The 26556-nt window shown below is 44.7% G+C and overlaps 1 protein-coding gene across 1 annotated transcript; it reads left to right on the top strand.

Moving 5' to 3' along the window:
- Positions 1-6350: 6350 nt before the first annotated feature.
- On the top strand, positions 6351-26237 carry RNF19B (ring finger protein 19B). Its single transcript, XM_020983468.2, has 9 exons — positions 6351-7110; positions 18351-18556; positions 19960-20104; positions 20781-20943; positions 21470-21584; positions 22306-22446; positions 23136-23343; positions 24551-24682; positions 25446-26237. Exons 1-9 carry the CDS (start codon positions 6515-6517, stop codon positions 25891-25893), a joined length of 2154 nt encoding a protein of 717 aa, XP_020839127.1. The 5' UTR covers positions 6351-6514; the 3' UTR covers positions 25894-26237.
- Positions 26238-26556: the final 319 nt, after the last annotated feature.

The raw sequence follows: 26556 nt of genomic DNA, 5'->3' as shown, positions 1-26556 counted from the left end.
CTCGGGGATAAAACTGTAATAATCCCTGACGTGCATGTGCTAAGATTGTTATGCCTATTCCTTTTGTAGTGCAGGCTCTGATCTCCCTATTCCAACTCCCTACTAACACCTACAACTCAGGTCCCGGGGGCAGATGGGTACTGCTTCCCTCAGAATTCTTGGAGTCACCCTGGCCAGTCTAGGGTTTTCACTTATCTTCTTGCTCATGAGCCCCCATACACTATGTTCCTCCTAATAACATTTAACCAGTTAATATCTCCTGAATATCAACTGACCAATTAATACCAGCTAGCTTTTACAAAGGGATAGTATAGAAAGTATGAGAAAGTATAGAAAGGACTGAAGTACAAAAGCCCCCACATGGGAGGAGAAGGCTTACTTTACCCTCTATATGTGGACTCTGTGGGGAGAGTAGACTTAGATCTGAAGTGGTTACTGAAAAATATTCCCTTGTCCCTGTTTCCCTGATCCTGGGAGGCCTTTTCTCTCATGGAGGAGTACCCACCATGTTCCCTTTTGGGTGTGGCATAACCAGTGGATGAGTTGATCTCTTGCCACCCAGACTGTATCTTGACTGCCAGGTCAATTTAATGCTGTGCTGAGTCAAGCTGGTTGCTCCTCAGGGCTGGCTCCTCTGTTACTAACTCTGATTGCTGAAAGGACTGACCTTTCAAAGCTTGTAAGGTCTTAACCTGTTGCATTTCATCTCCAATATTCATCCACCTTAGATCAGAAAAGACTAAACACAGAAACCAAAAACCAAAGCCAGACATGCCATGCATTCGTGGATACGTGGTAGCCACGTGGGAGAGAGCAGCTGATGTTCCATCCCAAGCTGAAGACACGGGAAAGGGAGAAAGAGCGTCTCCTTGGAACTTTTGTATGCACACTCTCAGCCCAGGAGCCAACTAAAAGACTTTTTATCACCAAACAGTGAGCTGGCAAGAAACATCCAGAGAATATCTTTATGTGCTCTGCAGTGGAGGGAAAAGCCCCTACATTACACAAGCCCAGAAACAGGCCCACCAAGTCTCCATACAGGTTGGTACCAGGCAGGGCATATTATTCATGCTCCAAGGACTAGACACCTGTTACCCAATCCCCCCATTACCTTTTAACTTTTTGAGATCTGATTAAAAGATTTACTTCTGCAATGCATGTTGTTTCTTGTCTGTACTAATATAAGACATGAACTGTGTTTAAATGACCTTAGAGGTTCCCTAGCCAGAGCTAAGTGGCATGAAGGTTACACATAGAACATCAGACTGGAAAAGCAACTTGGATATCTTCATTGCTTCAACACATTAATGGATTGACAATCTCATCACTGGGCATACCGTCTCCTTTGGTACTGATTGCAATTCAACCATGCTTTCCTATCCTGTATGGTTCTTGTCCGTGTTTTTTGCATAGATACTCTGGAATGGACACACCCACATGCCTGAGGTTATTCTCTAGATCTTGTTACATTTCTTGGATACCGGAGGAATATTCGGTGTGACCATATGCCACCTCTTGCCCTGACTACATAGATAGACTATCTTCATTTCTGAACATACAGTGTATTTCCTTAATGACATTCCGTGTACAGCTCATCAGTGAAATATACTACTTGTATGCACAATGTATCTCTCCATTACCCCTTTGGTTATTGCAGCTTTGAGGATCTTTGTGCTCAAAGTAGGAGGTTGCGCTGTTGTTCCAAGATGATTACAGTCAGACTACAGACTGAAATACCCTGCTGTGTTTATTGTTTGTGGATTTAAAAATATTGATTCTATAGAGCAAAACATCTTTAAAAGGCTTTCTCCATCATGCATATATATCTTACCATCATACAAGATTCCTTAGTAAATGCAAATACAGAGATAATTCTGTTGAGTGATGCTTTGTCTAGTAAGGCCAAACAAGTCAGAAAATGAAAAGATCTATGTTCATCAAAAGTGTCACTAGCTTATACAAGATCCAAATGGGAAACTTCCCTCCAAATGGTAAGGTCCTCCAGATGTCCCTGCTGGCAAATCATACTGTGTTGATCACATCAATAAACAGTGAATAGTCAATAACATTTATCAAAGACCTACTATGTGTCAGGGACTGTGCTAAAAGGCTGGGGTTACAGATATGAAAAAGATAGTCGCCGACCTTAAGGAGCTTACAGACTAATGGGAGAAGACAATACACAAAAGAAAAGCTGAAAGGGGGTAGGAGTAGAGGGAAGGTGCCCAGCCCAGGGGCATAGGAAAGAAGGAAAAGAAATCCAAAATGAGTACGGGGGTGGGGAGGAAGTGGGGAGGGGGAATAAGGAGATATCAGTCTTGTTCTCTTTCTTAAATGGAGGCGTTTATGTGTCTACCCTCCAAGCAGAGGGGCAGAGGGTATTGATGAGGTAAGCTGATTGGATCTTGCAAAGTGATGAAAATTCCCCTGAAGATGAGTTTACTGGAGGCATGGTGAAGTCAAAAAAAATGCAAAATGTGCGCTGTCCAAGAAGACACCAAGTTCCAAAACATTAAAGGCCTCCAAGATGAGACTCACAATTATTCAAAAACTTAAATATCAAAATGTCTGAAACCCTTTATTTTACATATGGGGAAACTGAGGCTCCAAGAAAATAAGTGTATTGTCAAAAGTCACACAGTAAGTTACTGGCACAAAGGGGAATTGATCCAGGTCTCCTAAGTCTCTGCCCAGTGATCTTTCCACCACACTATACTGTCTCTCACGTTTTCTATACAGGCCAACCAGAGACACGAAGGAAAGCAAAGGAAGAAGAATAACTCTCAGCCCAGTTTTGGGAACACAACAATTTGGGGGCTGGGTCCAGAAGGCTCGATACCCTACTGTCCACTGCAGGCCAGCCACTCAGGTACCCCAGCCTTGTCTCCAGCACTTTGGATTTGTGTCAGGGTTGATAACAACCTTCTGCCTCAGATCTAAAGTATTTTGTTTGCATCTCTCTAACGCACTTAAAAGGCATTATTGAGTATTGAGTATTATGTGTTTGTGTCTTACCCTTCATGGGACTGTGAGGTCCATGAGGACAAGGGCGGTGTCTTGACTAAACTTTGCATCTTTTCCAGCATGTAGAATAATGTATTCCTCATTATCTCTCACCTCCCATACCCAAGCTCCCATATCCAAAGCCTGTCGCTTTCACCTTTGCAATACCTCTTGAATATGCCCACTTCTCTCCTCTGAGGCTGCCACTGCTCTAATGCAGGTCCTTATTAGCTTATGCCTGTATTATTGCAATAACCTGCTGGTGCATCTGCCTGCTCAAGTCTTTCCCCCTCAACTCCAATCCATCCTCCATCCAGCCCACCAAAGTGATTTTCCTAAAGCACAGGTCTGACAGTGTTACCTCCCTACTCAATAAACCCTAGTGACTCCTTCCTACGGCCTCCCGGATCAAATAGAAAATCCTCTGGTGTTCAAAATCTTTCATAAGCTAGCCCCCTTGTCAGCCTTCTTACTCTTCTACATGGACTCTTTCACCTAGTGACACTGGCCTATAAACAAGATATTCAATCCCTTGGCTCTGGGCATTTTCTCTGGCTCTCTCCTATGCTGGGATGCTCACCCTCTTTGACTCTGCCTACTGTTTCTTTAAGTCCCAACTAAAATCCCATCTTTCACAGGAAGCCTTCCCAGCTCTGCTTAATGCTGGTGCCTTCTCCTTGTTAAATCTTCCCCACTAATCCTGTAAATAGCTTGTTTGTATTTGTTGTCTCCCCCATTAGACTGTGAGCTCCTGAAGAGCAGGGACTATCTTTTCTCTCTTTTTTTTTTTATCCCCAGTGCTTATCCCCCGGCACATAGTAGGAGCTTAATAAATGTTTATTGACTGGCTGACTGCACACGGTAGCTTGCATCATAAATGGTTACTGAATTTGAATTCCACAGAACCATAGACTCTTAGCAGAGGAAAGGACCTCGCAGGATATCTACCAACCACTACCAAGCCCTCAAGAACCCCTTCTACACAATCCCCAGCAAGGGCTCCTCTAGCTTTTGCTCAAAGACCTGTCGTTCATCCTTCATTATCAGAGGCCCAATGATATCACAGGGTGATGTCTTGACTTGTACAAGAGCTAAATGTGAGTCAGAGTTGCACAAAATCATGTTTCACCCTCTCTTCTAGAATCATCAAAGTCAAGTGGCAAGACAAAAGTCAAGACGACTAGTAAATGACCTGGGATGCTGTGGATGACCTTGGCATCTTCAATGTCTGACCAAGATCTAAGCAGTCCACAATGCCTTGCTTCAACCGCCTTCATGACCATTGGAACAAATTGTTCTCACCTGACCATTCTGCTGGGAGAAGTCTTCACTTGATTAAGGCAGACATCACCCTAACTCATTGGCAGGTTTAAGGCCTATTAGTTGTCCTCAACCTGGTTTAGCTCATCTGCTGATATGGTTTTACCAAAGTGGGGTCACTGCACATGCTATAACTTCTTGGAGCCTCAGGTGACAACTGGGTGATATGTTTCCTTATACTGAGCCTAAATCAATCTCTCTGCATCTTAGAATCATAGGAACCCAGATAAAGAGTTAGAAGAGGCCTTAGAGGTCATATGGTTCAATCATTTCACTTTACAAATGAAGAAACTAATGCTCAGAGAGATGAAGAGACTTTCCCAAGGTTATACAACTAGTAAGTGGTAAGAGTCAGGATTAGAAACCTAATCTTCTGAGATTATTTCCACTATACCATATTTATTGCTCTTAATTCTGCCTGCCAAGACCAAGCAGAACAAGTCTGATCTTTTTTTTTCCATACAAGAGCCCTTCAAATACTTGAAGACAGCCATCATGCACTCTCTAGGTCTTCTCTTGAACATCTCCAAGTCAAGTCAAGTCAACCAGCACTGATTAAGTGCCTACTCTGTTCCAGGCACTATCCTCAGCACCATTTCCTTCGACTCATCCTAGTACGGTCCAATCTCTATCACTTCACCATCTGGTCATTCTTAAATTTTAAAGTATTATCATGGTGTAGTGGATAGAGAAATCAGCCTTAGAGTCAGGAAGACCTGAATTCAGGTCTTTGCTTTGACTTACTGTGCAGCCATGGTCTGAGTGCTCCAAGTAACTCTCTAAGACAATAAATAACAGAGAAGTGGCAGTTCTGACCTGGGGGAAGGAATTTCCACACAGAGTGGTCCTTATATGGACAAAATCACTGATCTAGACCAAAATCAAAATTCCATCCATGTGGGAGGCTGTGTAGCATAGTTGTCATAGCCAAATTAGTAATTTCCTTGGTCCTGTTTCCTTGTGTATATGCTAGTGTTATCTGGCCTACCTCAGAGAGCTGAAATAGGCTTAGGTTCCAATTCCATCCATTTCCTATGACTTCTTTGTATGGCCTCAAGATGAGACACTTTTCATGATGAAAACCTGAGCTTCAGGTTCATCTGTAAATTGGGAATAATACTTATATCTTTCTTTCAAGGTTGCTATGAAGAAGATACAGTACAAACTTTAAAACTATAATTGTGAGTTATGAAAACAGCTACAGACTTATTCATCCATGGCTTCCGATGACCAAAGGATAAGTATTTCATTTTCATCCGTTGTAAAGGTATTTATTATGTTTTTTGACCGGACCTGCAATTAGTAATTTTAGGAGACCTGTCTGGGGACACTGAGAGGTTAAGTGAGAAGATGAAGACTCAGGTCACCCTCATTTTTTGTTATGGATTGTTATTATTTATGGCTATGATGGTTATCATTAATAACACTGATTAGACTCAAAGGCTGAAAAGGTAAGAGAAAGTGGGACAGAAAACGCCAGGAGAGGAGCTTCTGTCACACATTCTTCCGCGTGTGACTTTGGACAAGTCACTTTCACTTTCTGAGTTTCAGTTTCCCCTATCTATGAGATGAGGGAGTTGGACTGAGATGATTTCTGAAGTCTTCTCTTCCTGGCCCAATCCCCTCCGCCCCACCCCACCCCATCCGAGGGACGTAGACCACCACAAGTGGGGTCAGGTTTGGGCCACTCCTCCCAGACCCCAAACCCTGTCCCCCCAGGTTCCCCTCCACAGGATCTCATCATTTCCATCCCAAGATGGCTGCTCCGAACCACGTGACCCACAAGGGTTGTGCGGCGAAGGGGGCGGCTGAAGGAGGGAGAGGAGGGGGAAAGCCCTGCCCTTTCCCTTCCCCTCACTTCTCTTCCCTTCCCCTCCCCACTCAGCCCCGCCTCGCTGCAGCATCTCCCCTCCCCTCCAAAGCTCCCCACCAGGCCGGGGGTGCGGTTTATGAGGTGTCCCGGGGCGGGCGCCTGCGCAGTGCACCCCGCGCGAGGCAGGGGCTATATAAGCCTTTTGCTCGCAGCCCGTCGGGTTCTGGCTGCCGGAGTGCGGAGGAAGGGGACGTCAACACGGACAGGGACGTAGTGGCGGCGGGCGGCCACGGCGGCGGCGGCGGCGGCGGCGGCCGGGCTTGAGGGGAGGAGTCGGCTCTTCGTCTTGGCCGAAGCCGCAGCCGCAGCCGCAGCGCAATGGGTTCCGAGAAGGACTCCGAGTCCCCGCGCTCCACGTCCCTGCCCGCGGCCGCGCCGGACCCCAAGTGCCGAGGCGGCGGCGGGCGGCGGCACCGCTTCCTCTCCAGCCTCGTCCTCCTCCCCGCGGGCCGCGGCCGCCGGGCCCGCGCCAAACCCCCGCCGCCGGCCCTGGCTCCGGCCGAGCCCCCTGCGCCGCCGCCGGCCCCGCCTGAGGCGCCTCCCGCCGAGCCCGCCCCGGAGGCCGAGGCCGGTGCGGCGGCGCCGGCGGCGGCGGGCGAGGAGGCCGCCGAGACCGGCGGCGACGAGGTGGAGTGCCCGCTGTGCCTGGTGCGCCTGCCGCCCGAGCGCGCCCCGCGCCTGCTGAGCTGCCCGCACCGGTCGTGCCGAGACTGCCTCCGCCACTACCTGCGGCTGGAGATCAGCGAGAGCCGCGTGCCGGTCAGCTGCCCCGAGTGCAGCGAGCGCCTCAACCCGCACGACATCCGCCTGCTGCTCGCAGACCCGCCGCTCATGCACAAGTACGAGGAGTTCATGCTGCGCCGCTACCTGGCCTCGGACCCGGACTGCCGCTGGTGCCCGGCGCCGGACTGCGGGTGAGCCGCGCCGCCGGGGGCGTGGGCCGGCCGCAGAGCGGGGGCCCCCGCTGCTGCTCCCCCGCGAGGGCCGGTGCGGGCGTCCCCCTGGCTGAAGGACGGGTGGGCGGGGGACCCCGCTGGCCCCCCTTGTGGTCACGTCCCCTGCCGCCAAGGGGCTAATGCGGGCTTCCGTTTAGCTGAAGGCGGGGCAGGGGGCTCGCCTCCTCGTCACACCTTTGGAGTGGAAAAGAGACTGCCCCAGGGTGAAAGCAGGTGGGGAAATCCCTTTAGAGTGGAGAGAGGCCTCGCTTCCCCCCTCCCCTCTCTTTCTCCCTCTCCTTCTCTCTCTCTCTGTCTCTCTCTGTCTCTCTCTCTCTCTCTGTCTCTCTCTCTCTCTCTCTCTCTCTCTCTCTGTCTCTGTCTTCTCTGTCTCTCTGTCTCTCTCTCTCTCTCTCTCTCTCTCTCTCTCTCTCTCTGTCTCTCTCTCTCTCTCGTTTTCTGCCTTGGAAAGGTGAGATGAAACCAAAACCATAGGAGGGCACAGCCATTCAGTGAGGAGGGGAAATCCCTTCTTTTTTGACGGCATAGGAGGAGATTGAGGGCTGCAGCTTTCTGTCCTACAAAGATAGACAAAACCGTCGAGAGAGGGAAAAGGGACACAGTCTTAGACAAAAAAGAAGGTAGATTGCCTAAGTGGGGAGATGGGCTGGGGCTGTTGTGTCTTGGGGCAATAAGATATTTTGGGGCACGATGCCAGCCATGCCCTGCAAAAATGGTAAGATGCAAAGACCTTTGAGGAAGGGGAGGCTTGCCCTGACAATATGGGATGGTGCAAACATCATTGCAGAAGGGGAGGGGGTAGGTGGTTACATCATCAGTAGTGGGGAGAACAGCAGCACTAGAGCAGTGAGTCCAGGAAGGTTCCACTAGGCCCATAACTGGCAGCATGTTTGTGGGTAACCCACTGATTCTAGCTGCCCAGGCAGAGACAAGAGATGGGAGGCAGAGCCTTTCTTTTGTAAAGGGAAAGGGGTCACCTAAGTAAAGTTGAAATGAGGGTGCTAAATTGCTGCGTGAAGGAGAAATTAACTCCCAAGTTAGTTGTCTTTGAGAGTTGTTCTCCTGATGGTAGACTGGTGCCTATGGTGTGTTAAATTTTTACATTCTTAGAAGAGTTGGATGGAGGAGAATACTCTGTCTTGAAGAATTAGGTTATGTGGACACTTTTTTCTTATCTGATCAGAGCAACCATAGTGTACTCTCAGTACATCCCTAGAAAGGACCTCTTGTTTAAGTGGCTAGACTACAGGATTGGGCCTTGGGATATGCCTTGAACCTTGAATGGAATATGACCTTGAACAAATAATTTCCTCATTGTGATGAAGGCTGCAAGGCTTAAAGGGAAAAAAAAGAGTCCTGAATTTGGAGTTAGTAGACCTGGGTTCAAATCCTTCTCAGACTAGCTGGGTGACTGTGGGCAAGTCAGTTAACCTCTCAAAGCTTCTATTGCTTTATCTGTAAAATAGGAGTAAGATTTGCACTACCTTCTAGGGTTGTTGAGGAAAGGATTATATAAATGTGAGTTACTTTGTTGGGGGGAGGGGGAAAGTGTTGTAATAAAAGTGTAATTCTTTAGTAAGTCCTTATAATATTCTGCTTGTCAAGTCTTTTAAAGGAGGAGACTAATTGTAATTTGTTTCAGACCAAACTTCACAGAAAAGAGTTAGGGAAAAAACAGGGACATTATTACTAAGGTATCAGAAGAGCTGAGTTCTGTTTCTGACTTGTTTCGAGATGGGTATGTTATTTAACCAGGATAAGATGGAGTTTCTAAAGTTCTTGGAGATATTGTGGCCAAAGGTACTGTCTTTATCTGTGGTAGATGATACCTGCTTTCTGTTGATAAAGACCAGACTTTGTAGTCTTGGGTATAGTCTCTTCCTTTGGTTGGCATTTGTTATTGACTTTGAGACCTTGGGGGAGAGAGAGGAGTTAAATTTTTTGGTATTTAAGCTTTTTAACACAAAGCAAAAGCATATGAATTAGTATTGGAAGACTGTGCACATTTTCCCTTAGTTTTATCCTATTTATTTCTAATGAGGAAATGAGACTGCGTCACTGACCGTCTGGTTCACCTCTCATAGGACTTCTTTCTGCATTTAATTACTCAGATACTAATTTTTTTTCCTTCCCCTCACCTTCAATAAAAATTGACAGAGCTCAGTTGTAGAGATAACTCACATTTCCATAGCATTTTCCTTACAACTGTGTAAGGTGGGTAATACAAGTGGTGTTATGCTCATTTTTAGAAAAAGAAACCACAGCTCAGGCAAGCAAAATATTAGTCAAGACTGGAACTCAGGTCTTCTGATTTCCCATTCTACCATGTTCTGTAAATAATTGTTGAATTGACTTCAATATTTTCTGTTGAGTTTGGTGATAAGAAGCGTCAGAGTCATTTAGTGTTCATCCTTAGTTTGGTAAAAAATGTACTTAAGTGGATCTGTGATCTGATTCATCTGGATGTTTCAGATGCAGTCTTCCATGACTGCCCATCCTATGTGACTTGTCCATAGCCTTCCAGAAGTTCCCTATAGGCAGTCCATCCAGCATGCAGGAAGGTTTCCCTCAACTTTGCTGATAAAAGAAATGATAAATATAAACCAAGCTTTTTAAAAATATAACTACCACTCTGTCCTTAAGATTTTCTAAATTACTTTATCTCTCTACATTTTCTTCATCTCTGAAATGAAAGCATTGGACTTGATCTCTAAAGTCTTTTCTAGCTCCAGACTGATAATGGGAGTGGAGAGAAGGAAGTCTGACTTAGAAAAATCAGCTCTTGTCAGTGGAATGAACCCCCAGTTCATTATAGGATGTTTTTGTCAGATTGTGATATTATGATAGAGCTGAGACTAATAGAATTAGGGTCTGTTTCAGACTTCCAACTTCATTGTCAACATTCACTTCATGTTTTTCTTCTGCTATAAAATAAGCATATTTTCTACCTTACTTGTGAGTCTTAATTAATGTTTGCAAAGTGTGTTGAAATCTTCAGTTGAAGGTGTTATGTAAATACACAGTAACTTTGACGTTTTTTTGCTTCCCAAGTGGGTAAGTTCTTTGGGATATGGCCACTAGCCCTTCTTCCTCTGTCTTACTGCCTTTTCTGTTGAATGCCCAGAGATTTACCTAGAGAAATTTACCATCGATTCCTGTGTTCTCACACTAGGTTGATGTGACTGGTGTTTGTTTTAAAGTGAAGATCATGTAGATCACAACTTTAGCCTGGCAATGGCTTGTAGTAGGCACTGAATAAACGCTTATTGATGGTGACAGTGACTAACACAAGCTAATCCCCTCAACTTGGAGCATAGAGAGTTTGAGCTCTACAGATTTTCCCAGCATTGTGCGCCGTATCTTTCTACTCTACTCCTCAACCCCCAAAGCGGAAGTTCTCGGAACTAAATTGGGAAAGATGGGTGTGTTCTTTGGTCTGTTTATCCCCAGGAACTAATCATTTTAATAAAGACTCAGAGAACAGAAATTATGGAGTGTTTTTCCTTTTCTTTCTTGGTTTTGGAACCATTTGTTAACGGTCAGTCAAGCCGTGTCACAAAGTGGATGTAGTAGGTGGGGATCAGGACATGTGTTTCCATGTGTGATAGATGCTCATTGATTGATTGATTGGCGAGGTCAGAAGCTCATTGCCTCAGCTTGTCATGCATAAAGACTGCAGACTGGTGAAGTGGATTGGGAGAAAGTGACTCTAGAGTCATCTGCAAATAGTAAGTGACAAATATTTAGTGGAAGATAAGTGTAGAGAAGTGCTGAGTTTGATATCGGGACCTTGGTTCTAATCCGGGCTCTGATGCTCAATACCTATGTGCCCTTGACCAAGACACTTCACTTTCTTGTGCCTCAGTTTCTTCACCTGGTAGAATAAGGGAGTTGGTCTGTATAACTTTTAAGATGTCTTCTAATTCTAGATAGATGATTCTAGTAGGTAGGTTAAAAGGTATTTAGTAGTAATGGTAATTTATTTACCATATGTTTTCTGGGCAGATTGGGATTTCTACTTAAGTCTCTTTTTCTCTATCTGCCCCATAAGACAGAAGGAAGGTAATTGGATGGACCTCCATTTGCAGAGTTAAGTAGAGGCTGTTGTGGCTTGCTCAGGGTCACAGGACAAGTCAAGCAGGGCTGTGGAAACCGGGCCTCCTGACTTGTGGTTAGAATTGTTCCCACTGCCTCTCCCAGGCATCTAATACATTAGTGCCCAAATTTTTATGTAAACCTTGTGATCTGTCAGGGCCAAAATACAAATACAAGAGGGACAGGCCTCAATTCCTGTTATAGACCTGTTTTTCATGAGAGTTAGTTTGTATGGATAGCAAGAATGTTAAACATTGTTGTTTAACATTGGCTATAATTGTATCCCATGTGGCCTAGATAGATATACCCTATTCTGGTAGTTAACTGAAAATTGTCCTGGTCCCCTTTAAATGGCATTAGTGTTATGTTGTGTAATTAAATCTTGTAAATGTCCCTACCTCAGAACTTAATATTATATATTAAACCTGGGAAGATTGCTTACAGAGATTTAGTGAAATGAAATGTCTTACCTCAAATTTTCTGCGTTGTACGACTACTAAGACTATTTTATCATTTAATTCCCTTTCTCTAGTGCAAGGTAGACAAAGTAGTATGATTTGAGGAATTCCTTCACCACCCACAAATATCTTCTGGCCAGGCTTTGAATTAGGTATTATTTCTAAAAGATCCATGGCAAAAATCTTACCCTGTGTAACACATTAACCCATTGTTATTACAAATTGTTATTACAAATTAGTTTTAGATTAGCTGATCCTGAAATAGCCTTCTCATCATATCTTTCCCTTCTTCAGAAACTGGTCAATTACTCTCATTTGTCTAGAAAATAAAGCCTAAACTTTTTAGGCCTTACAGTCCCAAAGTCCAGGCTTCTCCAATATCTTCTACTGCTCACAGGAAGAACAGTTCACCCCAGCTAGGGTAGTCTGATAAATTCTTAAAATTTTAGAGCTGAGAAGGCCCTTAAAATAATCCAGAGCTGGACAGTGTTAGGTGCCAGATGGTGCCCAGTTCTTTTCAGTTTACCCTCCCTGCAGAGTCCCTGTTCCTACCCTTAGCTTAAACTAGGAATGTGCACTGTATTCTTCCTACTTGTGTATTCATTTTACTAACATTGAGAAACTGAAAATGCTGCAGCATCAGTTAACATGTTTGGGGGAGGAGGCTACAGTAGTCTCTCTGACAGAGAGCCTACACTGTACACGTCAGGACGCTTGGGCTTTGCTTCTTGCATGGGAGAGACAGAAGGCCAGGGACACAGGAGTCACTGCTTGCTTTTTTAAGCCTGATGCCACCACTTCATTGTTGCCTAACCACATCAATGCACAATGATCTCTTCTCCTATGCCTTTGTTGAGAAATAAATATGAGCCATGTTCATTCAGTCTTTAATTTTTTCCTGTTTGTGCCTCATCTTCCCAACTCTGTCATCAGAGGTAAGGATCATCATACCCTAAATTTAGGGTTTGTCATAAGAACAGCCTGATGACGCTGGAGAAGGAGGCCTGGCCAGAGAGGGTGTTGAGAAAGGGAGGTTTATAGATCTTCACCAGACCAGCCTTAGTGTTGGTTTCGTTGTTGACTGTTTGATCCATAGTGTCCACATTTTTCCCTTGCACATGCTCTAAATCTATTTGTAAGTGGCTAGTTATACTTCCTAGGAATGGGGAAGACAGACTTAAGAGGGGAACAAGTCTCCTGACAACAGGGGTCTGTTGTCACATAATCAAAGATCTTCCTCCCAATGTGAATCTCCCCCAGTCAGCTGGTACTGCTCTTTGGTGCTTGGCACATTAATAATTTTCTAAAGCTTCAGAAATAGTATAAAACAAAATGAATGAAAAATTCTGTTGCAGTTACTGTGTGTATTCTTTTAGCTTGTGTTCAAGTCTCCTGTCCCCTCCTATGTACTAGCTGAGTGACTTTGGACAAGTCCCTTAAGTTCTCTGAGCCAACTTTTTGTCACCTGAAAAATGAGTATAATCTTTGTGCCCCTTTGCTCACAAGGGGATTGTGAAGAATGTTCTCTGTAACTGAAATGCAGTATGAATGAGTTGAGCTAGAGGAGGCAGAGGGGAGAGGCAAGGCCCCCACTGTGTAAAGAACAAGATGCTTAGGCTAGATCCTCAGGCAGCAGTAGAAGGAAAGAAAAGGTAGCAGTTTTCAGAATTCTCCTGTGAAATCCTAGGGCTCAAGTTAGTATGAGAGTTTGCAGGAAACTGAGAGCCAAAGACCATTGTTGAAAGAATTCTGCTTGTTCCCGATTCTGTTAAGTACAGTAGTCGGTTGCACACTGGGCACATCATTTCTGTGTAGATGATTCCCATAACTGTGTATCCAGCCCTGATCTCTCCTGGGCATCAGACCTGAATTACCAGTTGCTTTTTGGATGTCCTTTAGTCATCCTCAAACTTAGCCTGTCCCGAACAGAGCTCATCATCTTCCCTTCTGCCATTCTTTTTCCCTTTCCTATCACTGTCAAGGCTACCACCACCACCATTCTTCTAGTCACTCAGGCTCTCAACTTCACTGTCATCCTCTGCTCCTCCAGTTTGCCTCATATATCTAATCTGTTGTCAGGCTTGTCTTTTCTACCTTCACGTCTGTCATTTAAGTCCCCATCTCTCCACTCAAAGAGCCATCTACCCTAGTTCAAGCCTCATCACCTCTCCCCTGGACTATTATAATAACCTTCTAATTGGTTTCCTTGCCTCCAGCTCACTCTCCTATTCAGCTGCCAAAGTGATTTTCCTAAAGTGCAGGTCTGACCGTGTTGTGTTCCCTTTCTCTCTTCACTCACTAAATTGCAAGGGCACCCCATTATCTCCAAGAGAAAGTATTTTAAAGACCTTCACAGCACAGCCCCTTCCCGCCTTTCTAATTTTCTTACTCTTTTTTTTTAAGTCCTCATCCACACAGACTCTTAAGATGCAGCTGTGCTGGCCTGACTGATGCTCCTCACACTCAGCACTCCATTTCCTGACTCATCCCCTTTTCCCTGGCTGTCTCCCATGCCTGGAATGCTCTCCCTTCTCACCTCCACCCTCTAACTTCCCTGGCTCCCTTCAAGACTTGACTTAAATAGCACTTTCTACAAAAGACCTTTCCATTTCCCTTCGAAATTGTCTTCCTGCACACAGTTAATATGGTATATTGGCTTTACCATTAGAATGAGGGCAGTTACCCCATTTTTCCTTTTCTTTGTATCCAGTATGCTTAGCACAGTGCTTGGCACATAGTAATCCCTAAATATTTGTTGACTGAAAAAGGATTGTTTTGGAATGGGGTGCCCTTATGAGTTGGGCAGGCTGGTAGCAGGAGATTGGCAGAATTAGGGGTCAGATGGTACTGGAAAGAAAATAGGGATATACCCTATAAAAAATAACTGGGGGTTGGATGGAATATTACCCATGTCTTCATTTTGTGGGTGGAAACTAAGGCTTGGAAAGACTTGTGACCAGCCCAGTAACATGCAGTGAGTCAGTCAGCTTGGAGGAGGCACAGAGGGCCCCAAACTGGAAAGCCCAGTGGCTGTGCTAAGTAGCTCTTCTATCATAGCAAAGAATTACTATAACTTTTTGATGTGCTTTTGACAGCTTATGTTTATATAAAGTTTTGTGATCTACAAAGTGCTTTCCTCATCCAGTCCCTGAAATTGAAGTCATATAATCCAGAACACAAAGTGTTATATATTCTTTTATATTTTGAAACTGCACAGTGTCCTGTCAGTGTCTCCACTCTTGTGGTTAGTAGTCGGGAAAGCTTATAAAGTGCTTAAAACCTTGGGCTGACCACCAGAGAATCTGAGATTCTTTTCTTTAAAAGTTAATTAACTGGTTTATTAGACTTTGTCCTTTTATCCTATCTTCCTAAGACGAAATAGTAGTAGGCATGTGACTTTCTTCAGGAGAAATGTTTGTCTTTAGTAATTATTTTGCACCTAGATCACACATTCATGGTGAATTTGTTCAGTACTCCCACAGGATATGAATCATTTGTAGTGTGACACATTTACCAATTTTCCATTTGTTCTCCTTTGAAAGGACTTTAATATAACTTGAATTATCCAGTTAATTAAACAGACTTCTCAAGAAATCCTCAAGACCCTTACCCTCAAAAGCAATCTGCAGAAAATATGGCAAAGCTGAGAACTAGAATAATAATAAATAGCATATATATATATATCGCTTACTGGGAGCCTAGCAACCATGCTAAATGCTTTACAATTATCATTTTATTTTTATTTGATAATAGAAATTATACCTATCTTTATAACACTCTAAGATTTACAACGTGTTTTCCCCACGATAACCCTGAGGTAGATCATAACTGACACTTCTGCTGCACTTTAAGGTTTATAAAGCACTTTTCATACATTGTCTCATGCCAGTGTGCATTTTCACCACTCAGAGTTCAGTCATCTAGCATTTAGTAAGTGCCTGAAGGTGCCAGGCACCGTGCTAAGCTCTGAAGTCACAAAGAAAGCCGCAAAGCCGTCCATGCTCTCAAGGAGCTCACAGTCCATGGGGCAGACAACATGCAAACAAGTCTGTGCAGACAAGCCGGATTCTGGGTGAATTGGGGGCAATCTCAGGAGGAAGGCACCAAGGTGAAAGAGCACTAGGAATGGCTTCTTGCAGAAGGTGGGATTTCAGGTGAGGCGCAAAGGAAGCCAGGAGACAGAGAGGAGGCGGGGGAGCAGGAGGGAGAGCACTTCAGGCACTGAGGAGAACCAGTGAGAGCACTCCAAGTCAGGAGAGGGAGGGACCCGAGGAGAACCGATGTCACAGGGTCTTAACATGGAAAGTGTGAGAAGACTTGGAAAGTCAGGAAGGGGCCAAGTTATAAACGGCTCTGAAAGCTAAACAAAGGATTTTATACTTGATCCTAGAGATTATAGAGGAGAACCACTGGAGTTTATTAATCTGGAGGCTCATGGACAGTCCTGTGTTTTAAGGAGATCGCCTTGACAGCTGAGCAGGTTTAGATTAGAGTAGGAAAGAGACTGGAAGCAGACAGGTCCCCCCAGCAGCTGTTGCAATAGTCCTGGCATCAGGTGATGAGGACCTGCACCAGCGTGCTGGCAGTGTCAGAGGAGAGACCAGGCTGCTTGAGGACATGCTTTGAAGGTAAGAAGGACGGCACTTGACCGTCGATTGAAGGAGAGGTAGAGCGATTTGACAAGGAAGGGGGGCACGTAGCTAGTGAGTGTTTATAGCAGGAATTTTGAACCCAAGTCTCATGCTTCCAAGACATTCAGTTAGTGCTTTTTCTGCTGCTGTCCTTGTCCCTTGCTAAAAATAGACCCATCCATCCATCCTTTGGGGATTAGCTCAGACTTTGAGGACTTAGCTTCTTATATGTGAACTTACTTCTAGTCATCCAGTTCATGTAGTTAACAACAATAATAATCATAATAACTGATATTTGAACCACTTTAAGATTTGCAAAGCACTTACATTATCTCCTTATATACATTACAAGACATCTTTGATAGACTCTTGGAAAGTATAAAGCAATCCAAAGGAGCTGCAGATTGACGGTTTCCTATCCGCTCCTCTTTTTGTCTTCCCTTTTGTGTGTGGTAATGCTCATTTTATTTAGTGTTTATGTTTAGAATAAAACATTTTTATTAAAAGGTTAAAAAATCAAGTTGAATTTTTTAATTGAACAATCTGGCTCCTTTTCTGTAACGGGCCTCAAAGCTTGGACATCTGGAGCCTGTCTTGGTTCTTTTACTTGGCTTTTTTTTTTTCCTTTCTCTCTCCCAGTGGTCATGGAAGCAGTGCCCAAAGAGAGATGTATGTCCTTTCCCTTAGGCCAGTTCAAAAGTGGTGTAGCTAATCTCCAGAACTCATAACTCTTTCTTTTTTCTGGTTTGTTTCTTTTAAAGTGATTTCATTATCATGTTATTAGGTCAGCTAAGACTACTAAGGAACTACAGAAAGTCTTAATAGAATTGCACAATGGATTATATTAAATTTGTAGTAGGCAATAATAATAATGTTTGGTGTGGTAGACATTAAAATTTGGAAGGAACAATTAAAAACGCACCCAGTGGTGACAAGTTCCAAATTACCTTTGTCTTTACACAGAGAATATTATTTCAAAAGACTTATGTCGAATGAAGGAAGTGATCTCATGTACTAATGAGATATTTCAGTGGTATCCTAAGATTCTAGTGCCTGAAATGAAACAAGTAATCTCAATCTCAAGGATATGGAGTTTTTTGTTTGTTTTTAAAGCAAGATCTGGAGAGAGAATCTAAAAGGAGCTCAGCTTCCATGAGAAATGATTGAGCGTAACTAGATTTATTGATTCTCCTTGATATAAAGAGCTTTAAGTGCTGCCTTCTTCCTTCAGTGACCCGGCAGGATGTATGACTTGCTTTAGTTTCCTCTGTTTTAACATTTCACCACACTGGGTTCCACAGAGTGCCAGCATTCTCCATAGTATGACTAGGGGGTTTTGGTGAGAATATTTCTTCTCTAAAATAATAAATGTGAAATTATGTGTATATATCAAGAAATATTCATGTGAAAGAACTTGTATGAAAAAAGATTGCTCTTCTTTTATTAAAAAATTTCTCCAGCCCTACCTTAGAGAATATTCCCTCAAGCCCTAGGGGTATTCTATTTGTCCAGAACAACTTTATATTTCAAGCCCCCAAATATTCCGTGGCCAGATTAGTTGGAAAAATGCTTCCCTGTCATATAATACAACATTTATGATCCCCCTAAAATATAGCAAGCTCAGAGATAATTGTTCAACCTGTAATTTATAGGCCTTGCTGAATAAACTGCTATTGAAGCAATTTAAAAAATAAGACCAGATTTTGTCTGCATCATTGCAGGGACTGCTCACCTATACCACAGATCCTTTGGATTATAACGAAGCAACAGGCAAAGTCATTTTTTTGGTCCAGTAGGCTCATGGTATAAACAGACATTTCTGACTAAAGTAAAGGCAAATCTTTTGCCTCACAGATGGGATGTGTTCTGCAGTTGGCCCAGGTCTGCAGTAGGTTTTTTTTCCTTCACTCGTTGTCATGGTGGTCTGCCAAACCCAATGCTATCCATCTCTTGGTGCCAGTCCCTGTGAGAGCATTCTCACCTTACTGGTGTCTCTTCCTGTTTCCATCCTCAGCTATGCCGTTATTGCCTATGGCTGTGCCAGCTGCCCAAAGTTGACCTGCGAGAGGGAAGGCTGCCAGACTGAATTCTGCTACCACTGCAAGCAGATATGGCATCCGAATCAAACGTGCGATATGGCCCGTCAGCAGAGGGCACAGACTCTGCGAGTACGGACCAAGCATACTTCAGGTCTCAGTTATGGCCAAGAATCCGGGCCAGGTACGGTTTCCTCCTCTGGGCTTATGGCAACATGAGCCTAATACTGAAAAAGACGAACCCCTCTATTAGGCTGGGCTTTCTGGGATTCAAGGATATTCCTTTGACACCTGGCAGTGAGTTTTATTTGACAAGTTCTTCCAGAATGTTGCACATTCTGAAAGCTTAGCTACTAATACACAGCTTCTTCCTCTGACTGGGAAACTTTGTTCTTCATCCTAAGTAGCATCAGAGTCATCAGTTGGATTATTTAGTCCCAGAACCTAGTACTCTTTCTGTGGTAGGCCTCAGAGCTTAGAGACCAAAGAGATAAAATCTGCTGGCTTTTTTACACACAGTGAAAAGAAAGGGATTTAGTCTAGGTTATGCCTTTTAGATCTGTCTGCTGCTGTTCCCATTAGATTAGAGTGCATGACTGATTATTATTAATGATAATAGCACATTTGTGTAACACTTGTGAAGATTACAAAACTATTACCTTACAGCTGCCCAGAGTGATAGTACAAGTATTGTCCCAATTTTTAAAATGATGAAACAGACTCAGGTTAAATGACTTGTTCGTGGTCATGCATCTAGATCTGGGATTTGAGCTGAGGTTTCTTGATCCCAAGACTGGCACTCTTTCCATCGCACCATACTAATTTAGAGAATTGTGAAAGAATCAGGAAATGCTGGGGTTTTTCCACAGCAGTCTTCATAATGAAGCTTAAAAGGTGTACCACACATTTAATTCCAGGCTTTTACAAGTAAGATACTAACAAGTCCATTTAAATATGTAGCTAAGTTTATTGGCTATTATAAATCTTATTTTACTAATGTCATGGAGATAGGGGGAGGGATACAGTGAAAAGGGAAGATTTTGCATTTGACTTTTACTGGCACAGACTCTTCAGTGGTAACATGCCAGTTATGGGCTTATTGTGAAAATCAGCAGGAACAGACATGCTGCAAACGCATACTCAACTCTTCATTGCGGTTTGGGAAATGTATCATTCCCTAGGATTCCCTAGGGGGCCATGGGTTCATTCAACATCAATCATATTTGAATTAAACCAAAAAGTGAGTCTGTTCCCCCCAGTTTTTTTCTTTTTTTTTCCCCCAAAATAAAAATAAGTCCATTTCCAACCTTTAGCTTCTGGTGGACCCCTACTCTGGGTTTTTCCATGAGCAGTTAGGTGGTGAAAACTGTAGTTCTGAATTAACCGTTCTTCTCTTCAAGAGAAGACTCGGATGCTCCTTGTGCTGCGAAGCACCACGGCTGTCAGCCATGGAGGGTCCTTTCTGAGCGTTCCCAAGCCTGGAATCTTTGTCTAGGAACTTCCTGTCTTTCTTTTTACCTCTGGGTTGTTCCTGGGGAGCCCATTTAAGTCAAGCCAAGTTTGTTTCTTTTCCTCCCTTCTTTACAGCGGATGATATCAAGCCATGCCCACGCTGCAGTGCATATATCATCAAGATGAATGATGGGAGCTGCAATCACATGACCTGTGCAGTGTGTGGCTGTGAGTTTTGTTGGCTTTGTATGAAAGAAATCTCAGACTTGCATTACCTCAGGTGAGCTGGAAGAAGTAATATCCTTGTTTGGGTGGGGAGGCATGGAAGAAACTTGGGTTGATTTGGGTTTGAAGGGTACAGGGGAAAAAAACCTACTCAGAGTAGAAGATTGTCTCTAGGGCTCAGCCCTACAGTTTTGAGAAGCCCAAAAAACCACATCTTCCCTCTGTTCCTTAAACATTAAATTTCTGTGGTAGAGCAGTCCATCAGCATTGGCCAAATAGTCACTGGGCACATTGACTGTATGAGATACCTTGAAGGGACTTTAAAAATGTGCACATACATGTGTGTCATATAACTGGGAGACTGTGCAAGGGGGTGTAAGGTGCTTCTGAAACGGGCAGTATGTTACACCTTGGCGGAGATCAGTCAGGGAAAGCTGCATGCAGCAGTGGAGTGGGGGCAGGATTTTTACAGTTTAGAAAGATTGCCAAGGGAGAAGTTGAGAAAAAGTGTCACTGCCTTTTGTGAAGGTTAGAAGGTGGGAAGCAGCAAATTAGGCTTGTCGGGCTGGAGCAGAGAGTTCTGAGAGCCTGTATTCTATCCTTGTCCCTTGTTCTAGTTTTATGGCAATAGATGTTCATCAGATCAGCAACAAGGAAGGTTTTGCTCTTTAAAGAGAGTCCTACTCTAAACACAGAATTCACAGTAATGCCAACATTCCTTTTCTCCGTAGCCCCTCTGGCTGTACGTTCTGGGGCAAGAAGCCATGGAGTCGTAAGAAGAAGATTCTTTGGCAGCTGGGCACCTTGATTGGCGCTCCAGTGGGCATTTCCCTCATTGCTGGCATTGCCATTCCTGCCATGGTCATTGGCATTCCTGTTTATGTTGGCAGAAAGGTAAGGCATGTGTGGCACTCTGTGGTGGGCACTAGGTGTGTGCCTGAGTGAGCACTTGATGTCTGCTGGGTAAAGACAAAAAGGGGAAAAACAGGAGCCGGCATCGCAGAGCTCTCTGGAAGCCAGCTGGTTCTGGGATAAAAATACCTTTCATTTCTTAAATGGATTTTCTTACACCCCACATGATCTGAAAGTTTCTATTACCAGCCTTGGCCTGGTTCAGACCAATAACTTAAAGGTGAAATGTTCCTTAGCTGATTCCCCTGAGTTGCCTGTCTCTGGCTAATGCTCATTTTTCCTACAAAAGCTAATCCTGTAGAAGTCTGGGTCAGGCTGAGATTCGAAAAGGCAGGTTCCCCTTTGAGTCAGGCAATGGAGTTTGGCATGGTTTGTTTTTTTTTTAATGTACATAGCAGAACAGGGAAGTTTTGGTTTTTGTTTTTATGTAAATGTCACCCTATACTTTAGCTTCTCACTCCTAGCAGAGAGAGCCAATTTCTGACCTGGATTTTTGTTTGATTCTCAGATCCACAGCAGGTATGAGGGAAAGAAGACTTCAAAGCACAAGAGAAATTTAGCCATCACAGGTGGCGTGACCTTGTCAGTCATTGCATCACCAGTTATTGCTGCTGTTAGTGTCGGTAAGGAGGGATTGTAGCTGTGTTGGGAGCCCTTGGGCCTGGGGCACAGAGGCGGCATTTGTGACAGATGTCTCTGGTCCTGTGGGCAGCTGGGAGGTTTATGACCCCATAATGTAACTGGCTAGCCAGAAAACACACCGACATTCATCTTGGTGGCCATAGAGAGATTGTTGCATGTCATTCCTAGCTTTGTATTTAAAAGCATGTTCCAAATAACGTGCTTGGTGTCATAGAATGATAACATCTTGGGACTAGAGAACCAGGACCTGAGTAGGAATCCTCCTGCTCTAGAATATCCCCCACAAGTAGCCCAGATGCCACTTGATAAAGGTGATAAATTTATAGTAAAAGCAACCTACTTGTAGACATCTGTAATTTCCTTTCTGTGTGACAGTCCTTCAGATCTTTGAATCCAACTGTAGAACCCCCTAAGCCAGCCTTGGGTTCCTTTAACTAACTCTTTTAGGGCCAGACCTCTAGTTAGTCTACCTCACCACCGCAACCAGTCTCCTCTGGATGTTCTCTAGCTTATCTCTCTGTCTCTTCTGAGTGACCCAGATCAACTTCCTAGTCTTTCTTTGGAGGAACAAAGCAAATTGTTATCCTCTCCTGCTTTGTTCAGAAGGAGTGTGTCGTCTGTCCAGGTTTTGTCTTCCGTCCAGGTTTGAGGTAAGACGTCTGTGCTGGTCCATCCTCACTGCTATGCCTCATTCCTTTCCAGGTATAGGTGTCCCCATTATGCTGGCATATGTTTATGGGGTCGTACCCATTTCTCTCTGTCGTGGAGGAGGTTGTGGAGTTAGCACTGCCAATGGAAAAGGTGTGAAAATTGAATTTGATGAAGATGATGGTCCCATCACAGGTAAAGATCTTTTTTCTGTCCAAAATCAGTAAAAATTCAATGCCTTTTACAGAGAGACTGTTATGGGAGGATTTCAGTAGCGAATGAGCTTTGTGGGGGCTGCTATTTTAACCTCATTTCTTTGTGCTGGAGTTAGTAGGTTAATTCCTCTGATACTGACACATTATGACACGAATAAACTGGCGGCCATGTGATATATTGGAAAAATCATTGACTTGGGGAACCGGACTTTAGGACCAAACAGCAGTATGGTTCTTTCCCAGCCAGAACACTCAGACCCCCTCCCTCACAGCTGTCCAGTCAGTACATGGGATGATGCCATGTCCCAAGCCTGCATGACCTCACACAGGTCCCTTTCCCTCTCTGTAAAGTGTGAGGGCCTTGGGCCAAATGTGAAAGGTCCCTTCAGCTTTCAATCCTATGCTTGATTGGTACCAGGGGATAGAGTCTTAGAGTCTGGAAAACATGAGTTCTAATCCTACCTCTTAGTTGTATCTGTTAAGTGATAGGTAGACTATTGACTGCCTTCATAAGAAGTTCCCGTGCTTTTGAGTTCAGTCTTCGCTAGTTTCTGTATGCATAACAGTAATAATGTGGGTAGCCTGTTGGAGGCTATCGTGGAACAGGACAGATAAGCATTTCTTTAATGTTGTTCATTCCTTACTTGAGATGTTTCCTTCCATCCGTAGTGGCTGATGCCTGGCGAGCCCTGAAGAACCCCAGTATTGGGGAGAGCAGCATCGAAGGTCTGACCAGTGTGCTGAGTACCAGTGGGAGCCCCACAGATGGACTCAGTGTCATGCAGGGCAACTACAGTGAGACAGCCAGCTTTGCAGCTCTCTCAGGGGGCACTCTGAGCGGGGGCGTTCTCTCCAGTGGCAAGGGAAAGTACAGCAGGTGGGCAAACTGATCTTAATGTTGAAAACACTAGGCCTTTTCCAAGGTCCTGTTTTGGTTGGGTCTCAATAGCCTTGTTGATCTAGGATGCAGAGAGCTGGGCTCCAAGTGTGAACATCTGAGTCTTGGCTCTGGTGCCCAGGGTGGTTCCTTGGCCTCTCTAACACAGCTTCGTCAGCAAAATAATAGGGGTTATTCCCCTGCTTGGGCAGCCTAATTCTCAGGGTTACAGGAAAAGTGTTTTACAAACCATAAAGTTAGAAATGTCAGCTGTCATTACTACACTATTGTGTTAATTTATCAATGCTGTTATATTTGTCTTTTTCCCCCTCTGTCCCTTACCTTCCCGTTCAGTCACAGATACCAGTGACTCCTCCAGTCACACTCATCTGATCCTCTTGCTTTTCTTAGGAGGACGCAGGGGCCCAGGGGCTGTGGCTTGGCCTGGCTCCCCACAGAGCATCAGGGACAGCAGTGGAAGTAGAATCTAGACCTTTCTAGTTCAGGTCCTTTTCCACTGTGTCTGTGCCTAACATTTTCTGTTGTTACTTAATTTCTGAAAAGGCGAATGAGGTTAACAAAAGAGAAAGCAGGAGACATGCTGGCGATTTCTCTTGTCTCTCCTTGAGCTTCCTTTGACCCAGCTCAAGTTGGTGAGCTCAGGTTGTCTTGCTGTGAGCTCCTAATTGCAGGGAATCCCACCCCCACAGTCAGCAGTGTTCGCTGCCACATGTTGAAAAACTCAGTGCCCCTGGAAAGCAGCAGACCCATCATTGGAGGCTGACTTGCTGAAATTGCAGCTCACCCAATCCAGCTGTTGAGTTTGTGAAATCCTCTTGTTCCCAAGAAGTGAATGAGTCAGATGTGTGTGACCGTATGTGAAACCCATTATGGAGAAGCTCAAGCCTGTGACAAGATGCCCCTGGAGCCTAGCTAGGGAGCCATAAATGTCACTAAGTGCTGTGGCCCTGCCAAAGGAGGGTGGCTGCTGGGGCTTGGGGTTTGGGTCTGTTGTTGTGCCCTGTTAAGTCTGGTTTGGGCCTGTCTCAATCTAGAGGAAGGCAGAGCTCTTTTTCAGTCTGTGTCATGGGAAAGAAGGTCCTGTCATCATAACTGGAAGGGGTCTGCCAAAGGAGCCCAGAGAGGAGGCAGTCTATCTTGAGACCCAGTTCTTATGTATTTGGATGCCTCCTCTCTTTTCACACAGGCTGGAAGTCCAAGCTGATATCCAAAAGGAAATTTTCCCCAAAGACACGGCCAGTCTTGGCGCCATTAGTGACAATGCCAGCACTCGTGCGATGGCTGGTTCCATAATCAGTTCCTACAATCCCCAGGACAGGTATGTGAGCAGCAGGATGCTGGGGCCATTTGTTCTTTGTTAGTGGGCCTACAGAGAAGACTGGCAGTCTGCTTTTTGCCTGCAGGGCCCTGGGCTTCCATTGTGTAGGTGGGATCTCTGGTCTTGGACTCCCTGTGCAGTTCTTATGCATGGGAGTTCTGGCTTCTTCACTTGCCTCTGACTTGTACTTTCATGCATCATCTTCCACTGGAGGCAAGTAGTGCTACCCACACAGGACTCAAGGGGCTTTATTCGTGTTCCTCAAGTCCATGGCAGTCTGAATTCCTGGGTTGCTTGGCTTCTTGAGAAGCCGGCCTGGGATCACCTCCTTTGTGTGGTGATGAGCATGGCTAATGTGTTCTCTCCCAGGTGTCTTGGCTGCTTATGCTGAAAAAGATGAAACTGGGACTAGAAGCATACTTCTCTTCTTGGCTTATGTTTTAACTAAGAATGGATGAGATTTTGTTACCCCTTCAGTTTCTCAATAATTAAAAAAAAAGCAACACTAATCTATAGAAATTAACAGAATTCTTTGTTCATATATTCTGTCAGCATTTAGAAATTAAGCTACCACCTTGAAAGGTTGTATTATTTCAGTTTTAGGTACTACATTTAGGAGTGAAAGTTCTTTTTGAATGAGAGAATCTCTTGGCCACAGTGACATCTCTTTTGGAAAATAAGTATTTCCTTACCCTGAACCCTCAAACCCCTCACACTTAAAGCCATAATCCTTGACTCAGCAAGGCGGATTTTGTCTCCCCAGAGAGTGCAACAATATGGAAATCCAAGTGGACATTGAGGCCAAACCTAGCCATTATCAGCTGGTTAGTGGAAGTAGTACAGAGGACTCTCTACACGTTCATGCCCAGATGGCAGAGAATGAGGAAGGCGGTGAAGAGGAGCCACCGTGCAAGCACCAAAGCTGTGATCATAAGGACTGCATTGCCAGCAAAACCTGGGACATCACCTTGGCACAGCCCGAGAGTATCCGGAGCGACTTGGAGAGCTCGGACACACAGTCAGATGATGTGCCGGACATCACATCAGATGAATGTGGCTCCCCTCGCTCCCAGCCTGTAGCCCACCCCCATACTCCCCGAGCCAGAGGCGCACAGAGCCCAAGTGCCCACGCGAACCACTGTGCCCACGCGGAGGGGCATAAGTCAGAGGAAATGGTCTTGAAGCTGGAAGGTGTGGAAGTCAGAGTATGAAGTCGAAGGCTCCTGTCTGGAGAAGCACACTTGTAACTGCATCTCTTGGAAACTTTTTTAGTTAATGTATTTTATTTCAAATATTCTCTGGTCACAGGTTTACCCCAGTGTAGCTCTGGGAAAGATGCCATTTCTTACAAGATAAAACATGGAAATTTTACCCCCCCGGCTCTACCCTCCGGTCCCTTCCCTGCCCCTCCTTTTTTTTTAGTTTTAATTTATTGGTTAAACAGCTGGTGGTGATCCGTGAGGTGTGTCAGAGTGTATATATGTATGTGTGTGTATATTGTATGTATGCAAACATATTACTGAAGGACACATTTTAATAAAGATTTCTGTCGTAATCCTGCTCAGATTTCATTTTCCTTGGCAGGGATGTCTTGCAGATCCAAATGGTGGATTTGAAAAGAGCCCCCTGCACTTTGGAAGTTCTGGGCCCTGCATGTGTTAGGCACAGTGTCCCAGGACAGACAGGAAAGATGAACAAATCAGACAGAAGCAGAGTTGTCACCTGAGCTGCCACCCCCAGAAGGACAAAGTGGAATGGGCCTTCTCTCTCCCGTGCTGGCTACTTCAGCTCCAGATTGTGGGCCAGGCCGGTGAAGGGCTGGGATGGAGCCTGTTCGCCCTCTAGAGGCCACTGGCTGTGTCTCCCCCCTGGGA

This window comes from Phascolarctos cinereus, unplaced genomic scaffold (genome assembly GCF_003287225.1).
Source record: "Phascolarctos cinereus isolate Bilbo 61053 unplaced genomic scaffold, phaCin_HiC Scaffold_726;HRSCAF=1367, whole genome shotgun sequence".
NCBI lineage: Eukaryota > Metazoa > Chordata > Mammalia > Diprotodontia > Phascolarctidae > Phascolarctos > Phascolarctos cinereus.
This window is presented reverse-complemented; position numbering and strand designations above follow the sequence as displayed.

Coding starts and splice junctions, on each gene's coding strand:
- RNF19B (XM_020983468.2), top strand. CDS start 6,515: ATGGGTTCCGAGAAGGACTCCGAGTCCCCGCGCTCCACGTCCCTGCCC. Junction 21,585..22,305: donor TATTGCTGCTGTTAGTGTCG/GTAAGGAGGGAT, acceptor ATTCCTTTCCAG/GTATAGGTGTCCCCATTATG. Junction 22,447..23,135: donor AGATGATGGTCCCATCACAG/GTAAAGATCTTT, acceptor TTCCATCCGTAG/TGGCTGATGCCTGGCGAGCC.